The 12,923-nt window shown below is 35.4% G+C and overlaps 1 protein-coding gene across 2 annotated transcripts in view; it reads right to left on the bottom strand.

The window, feature by feature from the left end:
- Positions 1 to 217: 217 nt before the first annotated feature.
- PPM1A (protein phosphatase, Mg2+/Mn2+ dependent 1A) overlaps positions 218 to 12,923 on the bottom strand; it is a 30,548-nt gene continuing 17,842 nt past the window's right edge. For both annotated transcript variants that reach the window (XM_082484884.1, XM_082484885.1), the window contains exons 4-6: positions 8,076 to 8,184; positions 5,295 to 5,352; positions 218 to 3,056 (exon numbers count right to left, since the gene is read on the bottom strand). In XM_082484884.1, coding sequence (XP_082341010.1) covers positions 3,027 to 3,056; positions 5,295 to 5,352; positions 8,076 to 8,184 — 197 coding nt within the window. In that variant the 3' untranslated portion in view covers positions 218 to 3,026. The remainder of the gene's footprint in view (positions 3,057 to 5,294; positions 5,353 to 8,075; positions 8,185 to 12,923) is intronic.

The following is a 12,923-nucleotide window of genomic DNA, read 5'->3' as shown; positions in this document are numbered from 1 at the left end:
TGAATTAGCGAGAATTATTTGAAACAGTTGTTTATAAAGCAGTACAGGTATTCTCCCAGAACGATCAGTGAAACATTTAATCTGACTGTAACAAAACTCACAGAAACTGTAGCCAGTGAAGCTGTCAAATGTAGAAGGAAAACAAAGTTGCATGGCATAGGAAGCAACGTAGCTTTACAAATGTCATTTCCTTTTAAAAACAAGCAAATTGGGACCATCCTATTTGAACATGTATTTAAAAATACATCTTTTAACATCACACAATTTTCATTTTTGTCACACAGGAATCTTTTCCAAGATAGAAATAAATAGCACACAATATTTAAAAAAAAAAAAAAAAAAATTGCTGCCTTGCCCCTGAGGTGCTAATGTTTTTAGCATTTAACAAAAAGTTTCTGGTGCAAGAAGATGATGCACAAAGGTGCAAAAGTGCCTTTTTCTTTTCAGAGCAGTGAAAAGTACAGCTTGCCTCTTTTCTAGGATGCTTTATATACTTAATTTGTTTGTTGTTTGGTTTTTTGTTTGTTTTTATTTTTTTACTCAAAATCTGTATCTAAAATGGCAGTGTTTATGCATACATAATAGATTCAGTGCTCTGACCTCATCAAAACGCTGAACATAGGTGGGAGAGAGAAAGGCCTGAAACGGGCTTTCTTCCGCTACCCTCAAACCTAGTTACATCGCCTGTAGCAATAGCAGAATTATTTTCTTTCTAACCTTTAGGAGACCTCATAAGAAGAGGCTTCAAATATATCATTTGTCACTGAGACAGTTTAAGTGATTATGGTCTGAAGTATGGCTTTTCACACCACAGTTTTGCTTCTGATTTTTAAGTTTAAAACTCAAAGGTTCCACAGTCCAGTTCAAGGTTTTGCGGTTTCCAAAACTAAACTTTAGTCTCTACGAAAAAGGACAGAACTTTATCTGCCTCGTCCTAAATTAGGTTTAGCTTTTTGCACTAATACGCCATGTATTATTAAATATGCTTGTTAATTAGGTGCCTGTGAAGCTATAACTTAACATTATTATAGTTTTGCACTCTACAACAAAATTAGACATTTTAAGCATTTATTCATAGGTAGGTAAGGAACCGGTTCTTTAAGCAAAAATTGCTATAAATTTATAAATACAAATAGTGCTTATGTTTTCTTCATTCATGCTTGAACAGATTACAAACTGAATACAATGAAGTTACGTTTAAGCACCCCACAGAAGACAAGAGGGATAAAAAAAAAGTTTGCTGGTATATACTATACGTAGTTCCAAGACACTATAAGTTACTTTTTCACTGTTCAGTGTTCCCTAACTCTGCATTAGTTTTAAGGCTATATATACAAATATGTATATTTCAAAGTTAGGGAAAGACAAATATAGCAAAATGCATTGTACTACATTTTCCTATCAAAAAGTAATTACACACCAAGTTTTGATTCTGTTTAACTGCAGTAAGTGTTACAATCTACTTGTTTTACTGATTTTCCTTTTGGGGAATCTGCCTACTAAATGAGTAAACTACATATTACAACATTCTCAACCAAAAAGACAATACAAGGTGCACAAAACAGCAGTTTTGCAAACACGACTGACTTGAAAACTTAATTTTTGTATGCTCAATGGGAGAAAGCTAAGCTTAAATCAAATTAGTTTATTATCTTATAAAATTTTAAATTAGAATTTTAAACAACGAACAGTTAAATATTGTCAACATGCTATATCTCAAATCACAAGTACTGTTTAACCACTAGTCTCTCATTCTAAGTAAGTGGGTCAATTAAAAACACACACCATAAAATGTTAAAGATTGTCAGGCTTTGACAAATGTATTTTTATCAAACAGTAGGCAAATTCAAACCAATGCACATCTTCAGTGGGGAGGAAAAATTAAAAAAAAAAACACCACCAAAAAGCCTGAAAAAACCCACACTTGTAAAAAATAGGGTAACAGATTAATCCCACATCATCCTCTAGCATATGGCTATGTCTTGGGCAATAACCAAAATCCTTCCCATTTTAAAAATGGGCTACCAATTAATAAAAATATTCTTCCACAAGTAAATATCATTTACAATGGCACTGACATTTTAAAAGGCAGGAAAAAAGGAATTACACATTTATGGATAAATTTCTCATTTGTTAAAATCAAGCTTTATTGATAAAATGGAATTCAAAGTATTTTACTTGGAACAGCAGCAGACCCAGCCAATCAGGATTGTAAAAATGCTGCAGACTCCTACTGTATGTAGAAAGCTGCCTGTTCGTGCTCAGTGATTAGTAGCTTCAGGTAAGGGTTAATGAAAAAAGAGGTGCAAAGAATCAAGGCATTCTAATCCCAAGGTTTGTACACGTATGAACACGATTCTATTAATAGGGCATGATTTAACTCCCACTGAAGTAAAAATCAGAACTCCCTTATCTCAACGTGAGAGTAGGAGTGCGTCCAAGAAAACGATATACGTTTGTTGAAGAATGTGCACTACTCTTAGTTATTTTTCCATTACCAAGCAAATTCACACACTAATTTCTGTTAAGTTTCCCACAAGTTCATCTTTCATATAAAACAAAAAATTATCTTTACAGTTTTGTGCACCTCTCGAGCACCTAGCTGGCTAGGCTGCTGCTCCTTGCAATCCAAAACCACAACATGAATTTAAAGGGATATATATTGTTGCATCACACAAGCCAAACATTTCTTCTAACCTTTATAGTGATTTAAAGCAGTTCATAATTAAATATGAGCATTTTGTACAAAGACAATTGCACTTTACAAAAACAAAATCATACAACATAAATTGCTGGAGTCTGATTTACAACATGAATTATGGTTTGAAATCACGTTTACAGAAGTCTGTTTTACAAAAAAGATCAGTTCCTGGGCTACATGTCGTACTGCTGTAGTCACTCTCACCAACACATCATATTCCCTTCTTTAATTAAGGTTGAGGATGGATGTTAAGAAGGGTCACTGAGGTTGGGCTGCACTTCCGTTTGAAGGATGAAACGTGAACTCCACAGCTAGATGAGCAGTTTTACCACATATCATCAGTTGACGCAGAGTCCTTAAAGAAAAAAGAAGGAACCCTTTAAAGTCTGGAGTGCCCATAGTTACAGCAGTTTCTGGATAATCCAGACTGAAAAGGGTATACACTTAAATCATTTTAGAAGTCTGTTTTCTCTCCCCTTTCAGAAACAGCATTTAAGAAGTATCTAAAAAACACATGCTTAATTAATGAAGCATTAGTATCAAGACATTTTGAGATCTCACCAAGTGTTTTATAATGGCCTTAACCAATCCACAAAATACTATCCTAGGAATATTATTCAAAAGCATTCCCAGAGTAGTCAGAAGTAATACAAAATGGATACACTTACTATACAAGTGCATTAGAAGAGCAGGATGTGCCTCATGCCATTTGTTGTTATCATTATCATCTTTTGTGTTTTTAACCCTCCCTCGCTACATAGGAAGATACAGTCATCAACCGATACCCTGTTATAATTCAGATCAATTTTAACACTTATAATTTATGGTCAGAGAAGTGTAGTTTGGGCAACTGCAGGAAACCCTAATTTTGGATGGTAATAAAACCACATGGAGAAGAAAAAAACGTATCTAAAAAAAACTGGAAGCAGATACATGCTGTGCTCTAAACCATAACTGTATGGCCACACTACATGGCATTACAACCATGCATCGGAGTATCCCTAAAATTCGGTCCATTTAGGTCCACAGGCAACAGTGGATTTTGTGTAACTACCACACCCCTGAAAAATGTTTAACGGATTCCTGGTTCAGTTGCAAAAAAACTAGTACAAATCGAATATTTAATTCCAGTAAGTGCTTTTTAATCCATTTGCCTTTGTGTCATGTCTGTTTTCTTTTCCCTTGCTCAGATTGCACCACGACTAAGAAGTGGGACCACAGCTTGGTAGTTGAGCAACAGCAAAGTCGGTAGCACAGGCAGCAGAGCAAACCGCTTTTGTACCGCAATCTTTGGTTGTTGCAGCATTACTTGCTACCTTCCCCTAAGTAATTAAGGGCCATGATGGGCTCTAACAACAGTGTATGCTGGTGCTTCCACAGCTACACTTAACTTCCCATCATTACTAAGACTGCGGGAGGCAGAAATACTCCTCTTTAAAAGCACTGCCTTACTGATTCCTTCAAGAGAAAAGAGGCTAATTAAATCTCTAGCAATGCCATGTCGACAATTTCATACCACTGAAGTTCTGCACCCTTCATTCAAACTTGCACACAGAATTCATTACAAACCACAAAGAAGAACAGTTGGCATGGAGGTGTAGTAAAAAAAAAACCCAACCAACCAAAATCACTAAAATTACCCTTTGCAAAAGTACCACCTCCAGTTTTTTCTTCAAGACCAGAAGTAGCAAAGGAGAGCAATTATATGAAAGACCAAAATGGTTCTGTTTGTTTCAAGTGCAAGGATGAAGAATAAAAGCAGCAGTGAGTAAAAAAGCAGGGGCTGCATGCCAGCCATTCAGAATGCAAATTTCTGTATCCAAGTTGCCAACATCAACGCAAAACTAAGAAGTTTGTGTACTGTACATTTGTAGAACAGTAACATACTACAGAGTGTATTTTGAAGGTAAAGCATCCTCCTTCAGACACTATTTAGGACTTCTTATTTTAAAGATATGAGAACTGCCAGATAAACTAGCACCCAGTTGTAAAGCCAACACACAATTCTTTATGTCTGGATGTGTTTCACTTATGTCACACGCAAGGAATTTTTGCTGATAGGTAAAGGATCAATTTAACTACTTTATGAAGTACAGGACTTTCAGTGACAGAACGTTGTTTCCAGTGATTAACTGCAACTGGGATCACTGTTCATATTTTAGAGTTTGTTTTTTTTTTTTTTTTCCCCACTGACAGTGGATTCATGTCGCTCTGATCCGACACATAAGAACCTAAACTGTATGCTTGCTGTAAGATGCACTACGCTTAAGAATAAAAGTGCTTACGCAGTCCATTTGGAAAATTAATATATCCTTAAAGCTGATTAATGACTCTTTGCACCATTTAGCAGGAAAGCATCTGGAAACCCAGGCAGGATTCAAATAATGAAATTCCAGCAAACAAAGGAACCAACCATACTGGAGTTTTGAGACTATGATCAGCAGAAGGCAGCAGAAAAAAAGCGTAGTCCAAAGAACACGACATTGCTATTGCTTCTTTGGGGAAAGGGGTCCTTTAACAAGAACTAGCAGTATGTTTCTTTACAAAACAGCTAAAATAATTGGAGAGAGAACATAAGAGAAAGCATACTTACAGTATCATCATTCCTGTAGGGGTTCAGTCTGTTATAAACGGCTTCAATCACACTCCGTCTAGAGCAAAAAAAAAAAAACCCACAAGATTTTAAGGTTGTGTTGTTTGTGTTGGTTTTTTTTTTTTTTTTTTTTTTTTTTTTTAAGTCAAATTCCCTAAGTACAATTTTAATTTAAAATGTAAACTTTAAAAAGTTTCAGATCCACAGAACCAAGTTCACTGCAAATTAGTGCTAAGTGTCATTAAACATTGAACATAGCTACCATACCCTTTAAAACCTTTAGCTTCAAGAAAAACAAGGCTGAATACCACTCAGAGTTCAGCAGAAGAGCACAGTGACATTCAGGTGAGGCTGCCATGCTGCTTGGTGCTGTATCTCTTGACTTTGAAAAAGGGCGTCAGAAAGCTTGATGGATGTTGAATGCCCTGGTCATTTGTGTCTGGTGAACACTGCAGTAGTACTTCATGTGTTATGGCACTTTCATAGGGGAATCGTGTTTTTTTTTTTCTTTTCTGGATGCAGAAAAATTGCATTCTGAAGTACATTTTTGTTCATGTTACATTCTGAAATGTACTTTCCAGGTTTGCACCTGGAAAAATTATTTCTGAAGCAATACTCTTTTACAATAAAAATATCCAATACTCTCCTGCAACTTTTCTCAAAATAATTAAAACTGCAAATAGAACCATCGAATGGTTTAGGTTGGAAATGACCTTAAAGATCATCTAGTTCCACCCCCCTTGCCATGGCCAGGGACACCTCCCACTAGACCAGCTGGCTCAAAGCCCCATCCAGCCTGGCCTTGAACATCTCCAGGGATGGAGCTTCCACAACTTCTCTGGGCAACCTGTTCTAGTGCCTCTTTTAAAAAAAATTTGCTTAGCATATTTATGATAGCTTGCAATTAACTTTCATCTCTGGGATTCTTGTCTTCTCTAATACTGATAGAAACATTGACAGGAAATATATTGATAAAATAGTAACAAAAAAAAAATGCAAACATGGAATAGAGGTGTTTTGTTGGTGGTGGTTTTTGGGGGGGACGGTTTGTTTGTTTGGTTTTTTTTTTTTGTTTTTTTTTTTTTTTTTTTTTTTTTTTTTAAACACAGGGTGAAGAAGTTTTCCTGAAAACTGATACTCAAAAAAACCCAGTGTGAGGCTGAATGAATAGGAAGCCTTTGCCTTACCCAGCATATAAGGAAACAACTTTGGAGGGGGAGCAGGAAGGAAAGAGGGGAGTAAAAGACAGGAATTGCAGATTGGACTTAAAAGCAACTTTCTTCCAGATCCCCTTCTGCAGAACCAAGTGTGACGAAGCAGCAGACTACAACTGTGATACAAAACAAACTTCAAAGAACAACCTTTTAACTGCTCATGAATGCATGCAGAGCAATCACAAAGTGCACTAGAAGGAAAAAAAGCAGATGATAGGCTTTACAATCATCCCGTAACAATGAAAAGTCAGGAACTACCATGCAGCAGTACAGACACCATAGTGAATCTAGTGAATGATTATAGGGCATGGAAGAAGAGGCTGAATTTAAAGCAACAAAAACAAGCAATTACAGCCAAAGTACACTGCACATATGAACTGGAAAGTTTCCATTATCTTTCAAGAATAAGGTATCTTTGATTCTAAATAAAGGCAGGTTTCTTGAAAAGCATTATTTTCCTTCCAAATTGGCAGTAGTGCTTTGAGTTATGCTATCATCCAATTAAATCCATACTTCTATCAATCCCTATTTAAACTAGTATCACTAAGACACAAAATCCCATGGAAGTCAGTCACTTCGGCACTTCCTCACAACTGTGATGCTACTGCTAGCCAAAGGAGATTGAGAAAAATCAATCTGTACACCATATTTCATAAGTAGTAGACTCATCAATACTTCAAGAGTACAGCAACACATCCTAAATAGGTGCTGCTATTATACATAAAATTGCCATCTCTTCTTTTCCTACTCAAATAGTTCAAAATTTTATTTTGTAGAAGTCATCTTTACAGTTCAGTTATTTATTCAATTACATACCTAGAGTCTTTATGTTTTGGTGTAACAATACAAAAATCGTACTCTGAAGGGTTAAAAATATAGTCTGTACCATATGTGGCCAATCCATTTTAACACAGCACAGGTTCATGAACAATCTTTTGATCCTAAAAACACTTGGTTTGGTGTGCAAACGAGCTAAGTACATTGCTTCCTTAAAGACAATTTGAGAAGCCACAGAACAACAACACTGAACTCTTCAAGGACAAAGCCAGCCTATATAAAGGTGTAAATTTAACTTCCCACTTTTCTTTTTTGATAGACTTCTATCGGCTCTTCAGATTTGTCACAAGCAGAGAGATACAAAAGCAAACTTTTACACAATTACAATGTTGCTTTAGCTACAGACAAGAAAAGAAAGCTGCCAAGCAAAACATCGTATCACTTCTTGTCAAAGTGTAGAGCCACTAAACTCAGTGCATTATTTTTGCATCTTCAAATGTAACCTCCCACCCCGAAAACCCAGTTAATTACAAAAAACAGACACACTCAGGCCACCCTTAAAAAAACCTCAGTCCTTCCCAAAACTACAGTTTGACATTTAATTTTAGTAGTGATTCATAGTTAACTGTCATCATGCTTGTCCTTTCAGAACAACTGAGTAATAAAAATTGGAGAACAGATCATCACCTTTTGACTGGTACCTTTCCTCCCTCCCCCCACTTTTAAGAGTGGCCTTACAGTTAATTTTTTATTTAAATAAAAAACCACATTTACATCGATATGAACTCACTTGCTCGCCAATTCACCCCCCGGTGGGAGGTTTGGGATGCTCTCAGTTGCTAACGTACGCATCACGTGGACTAAGTCTGGGACTCCTTCACCCTGCTTCTTTATGATCTCTGGGAATCAGAAGTACTTTTTTTGTAAGTGCAGTCCAAATTTAACTTAAAAAGATTGAAACACTCAGTTTTATAAAAAGGCAGCTTAACTTCTGTTAATAGATATTAAAAAAAAAAAAAAAAACAAAGATGACAGACCATATTCAACATGGTAATTGTTAACTTTGGTTCCATAAGAAAAAGAACCTGTAACAGATTTGACAAAGATACTGCTAACTTTTAACATGCACACTGGTTTTAGAGATAAACAGCTACCTAATAAAAGTGGGAAAAAATTCTTTAATGGTTTTCCTGCTATACATTAGATAGAAGATGTAATAGCTTCCCAACAAAATGCCCTGGGCACGAGGCAGATACTAACATCAGCTTTATCGCTGCAACAGAAGATAAAAGATTATTGCCATCATAGAAAGCGTATTTTCAAGAAACAAAAGGTTAGACACATTAAAAATAACTCCCATGGCTGTATGTATATTAACCAATACTTCACTGCATTACAGCAACATGCAAATTTTAAGAACTTTTACATACAAATTAGAAGCCAGGGACATCACATCTAAGAGACAGTTCCACCCTATATTCACTTAGGGTATATGTGAATATTGGGCAATTACTTAAAGCTGATCCACTCCACCTTCTGGGTGAAGAGAATCCGTACTGTAGCCACAGTCACATTTTTTAAGAAATTCATTCTTTAACTTTATTCTTAGGCCTGGTTTTGTTTATTTGTTTTCTCCAAGTCATAAGCACACAATGTTATTTGAACACAAGAGATTTCACACCATACCACCCCTGAAGAGTTGCTTTTTAAATAGGGATTTTATGAAATTTGAAGACAAAGCACATTTTTTAAAATGCATCTTATCAGTTCCTCTGTAAACATGACCTCTTAGAAATGATGAGATATGAATTATTAATACTTAGTGCTCTTGATCTTCAAGTGAATACTGCAGCACACATACAATAATGCGTACATACATGCACATATATACATGCACATATGTACACACATGCTATTCTTCATGTAATAAGGCATTTACACAGCTTGAAGAGTAGTTGGGATTCATCAATAACCACTTTTCAAAAGTACTCTAGCGTTCAGTTTTTGCCCTAAACAATAATTCCAGAAGAACATACCAAGTTTCCATTTTATAATTTAATTAGTGAGATAAGGCACATTAAAAGCTTTTAAAACCAGCATGTATCCAGTCCTTTTTAGCTAAAAAATTACAAACAACAATTGTGAATTACTTTTTATGCATGTAATGGTTTTTCACGGCTGTATGTGTTTACAAAAGCATCAGCTCTGTTTTGCAGTCAGGCTGTGTAAATTATTTGCAAGGTCCAGTGGAAACACTGTCTAGCCCTCAACCAGTGTTAAACTGCAACATAAAGCTTTAAGCTGTTTACTTCAAAACCTACATTTTAAATATGACACCACACACCACAGACACCTCAAAAAAACTTGCCATTTCCTCAAAATCTATAGCCAAAATTCATTTTACCATCTAGTATTTGGTAAATAAATAATCTAACACTCTTAAATCTGAATAAGAAGCAAAGATCTCAGATTTGGTTTGCCAAGTTCCTTTATTGTGCAATTTTGAACATCTAGTATATTCTACATTGTGCTAGTGCTAAAGTTCTGCTGTACAAAAATAAGGAATTTATAGTTTACCTATACTACACAGTTTCACAACCTGTAACTGCAGTACATTTAACATACAGTCTCCACTAAATGAATACAATTTTATTTTGATAAAACTATAGATACAGACTGAATGAACACTGAAGACACAACAAATGGAGTCGGTCTGCTAGCTGTGTTTAATTTATTGGAATTATTTTCTTTCAATACATCTTACAACCCTCCCCCCAAACTTTAATTTACTTTTAAACCTTCTACACATTTTCATGGCATCAAGTACTGGAAAAATGTACTTACAACCCTAAAATAAAGGACTCAAACATATTTGCTTTTTCATATTCTGAATGGGAATTCCACACAAAGTTTAAGAAAAAGCCAGAGCCTTGATTTTGTGAAAATATGGGAAAGAACGTATAACAGCTAACTTAAAATTATTTATCTCTCTATAGGTATAAATATTGCAAGGATTATCTATTACGGAATATTTTTCCGTAAAAAAAAAAATGAGAACAGGAAAAAAAGCTTAGACAAGTTTCTTTTTAGAGTCAACGCATCAATAACACATATTAGTGCAAATAATAGCAACACATTTTGGAACAACTGATTACTTCTACCATGAAGTTCACATGATATTTTAGGAGCAACACTGATTTATTGCAAGTAATGGCACAAAGATGCTTCTCCACACTTGCTCCTTCTTCCATTATTACTTATTGTAGCTATGAATCTGGACCACAAACACATCAAAATGTATAAAAGGAGAGTCCTAGGTGGCATGGTAAATAAAAAACTTTCTACAATTTTTTAAAATCTGAATTGCCTCTCCTTAGTCAAGATGACCATTAGTACTAAGCCCTACTCAGTCTTAAGATTTGCACTACTTCTTAACAGTATAATGATATGCTCTGGGCTGATGGAATAAAAGTACTACCAGAAGAAAAATGCACATCAGTAAGCATCAAATCTCATTACTTGTTGGATTGCACTGGGTATCGAAGTGCATAGAAATACATAATATGCATTTTCACCAAGTTTCCATTTTAATGAATTTTAACTTTAAATGGATATTACAGATTAGTAAAATCATTCTAAAAGTACTGTTCACATTTTTTAGTTCCTTCAGCTGAAGATTAGGCTTTTAAAGTTAAGCACTGCCAATCTTAAAGTATCCTAGGATACCAGTAAGATTGTCCACTGTAGTGTTGAAAGTTTCAGATGCTGTAGCAGTCCTACCTTACTAGCCAATATTGCATTATTCATTTACACCAGAGAACAATTTAACTGCACAAGAATTATTAAGTTAAATGTAACACAGTTAATCAACTCCTGTTCTTGAAGTTCTGATTTAGTTGAGCCTCTCAACTTCCCTCACGACTAAGACCTAAAAGCCTAAATTCTGCACACATCTGATACAAATCACTGCTGGGTTGAATAGTGTTTACTACATATTCTTTAATTTAAATAGTATCTTTGTGCAACAATAGACAAAAGATTGAGGACAACTCTAAAAAGAGAAGAAAAAACCCTTGAGGGGAAGTACAATGAACTTTCTCAGGTTGTTCAGACATCATCCCATTAAATTAGTATTAAAGTGCTTTATAACTACATACAGAATCCTTCTACCTCTACGCAAGTGTCACACTTCGCTCATTCCTGAAATTTTGTGTTTGTATAAATGCAAAGTACCAGCAGCCAAATTCGTTTTATGTACCATAATCTCACGCAGTTCCAGTGTTTAGGTTCTTCATTTACAAAATGAAGTGTCTGTACAAAAATGTCGTCTTTCCTCATGGTAATATTCCTGGGGTACAATAAGGCCAGCCTTAACTTGAACATGTTTTCATTCTCTAGGTCATGAGTTTGTCTGAACTCAGACAAAATACCTAAGATACAAAGGTAATACTTGCCCAAATTAGGAGAGTTAGCACGCTGTAAATTAACATGTGAAATTACAGCATACTTGTTCTTCACCAATCCTGTGAGTGGGCATACATAGTTTGCTCTTCAAACGCCTGGTACAAAACTGCTCACTGCTTTGCAATAGAGAAAGCCATCTGACACTTAACTCATGCAGTGTTACCATGCACTTGGATATTCCTGCTATGCTGTCAAAAAGATTCACACTCTTGCTTACTGTGCACCAACTTCTCCTATTAGGCAAGTGTTAGATTAAAAGACAGAAATGTCTGTCTCGACATCTGTTCAGGGGTAAAACAGATGTAGTTTGCCAAGACCTTGAGAATAAGGCCTTTGAAAAGGGTGATACTTCCTGACGGAGTACCTACACAGGTAGTAAGTACTTTAAAATTGCACATTAATTTATCTGGACCCATTCTCATTCTGTGAAATTTCTGAAGCGGCACTGTTATGTGCGTGCAAGTCAAGGAGGAGCAAAAGCGCACAATATGTTCCTTTAACTTAGTAATTACTGATACCATAGCTGTGAAGAACTCTGCATATTGTGCCCTGCGTGCTATTAAGGATTCTTGGGGTATATACACATAACTAGACTTGTAAGATATATGTCTAGAGGAGCCCACTTCAAAAATACACTTAACCTATGCAAATAATGCATACAGCATGTCTTATGTTTCCAGAAACAAACTGCAGGCTGTGGTAATTTTTAAATACCAAAAGGCACTATAAATCTAATTTCAATGAGAAATCTTTTAAAACAAATTGATTTCAAATATCATTTTTAGTTAGGTGACCCAAAATGCCTAAGACTTGCCATTTCAGTTTAAAGTTTAAGAACTCATGAAATAAAAATTTAAAGCAAAATTTTAAAGTTACTATCAAAGTAAGATGAGCTCCCAGCTTTTGTTCATCATGAATGCTTAAAGATTAGCTTTGACAAATTTCTGATGTACTTTCAAATAAGTAAATATATTAGCAGGTGCCTTAAAGATGACAGTGATCAAGCTGTAACCCTACCATAATTGGATAATAAAATATTATGGCTAAATTGTACATAACTATATGGAAAAATGACACTCAAGTTACATCTTCACAGTCACTTTGCAAGATATTCTGATTCTTTCCTTTAACTCCCTACAACAGGAATCAGGGTCTACTGGTCGGAAGTTAGCGC

The sequence above is a fragment of the Vanellus vanellus genome, assembly GCF_965231255.1.
Source record: "Vanellus vanellus genome assembly, chromosome: 6".
Taxonomy (NCBI): Eukaryota; Metazoa; Chordata; class Aves; order Charadriiformes; family Charadriidae; genus Vanellus; species Vanellus vanellus.
Note: the sequence above shows the minus strand (reverse complement) of the source record. Positions and strands in the feature narration are given on the sequence as shown.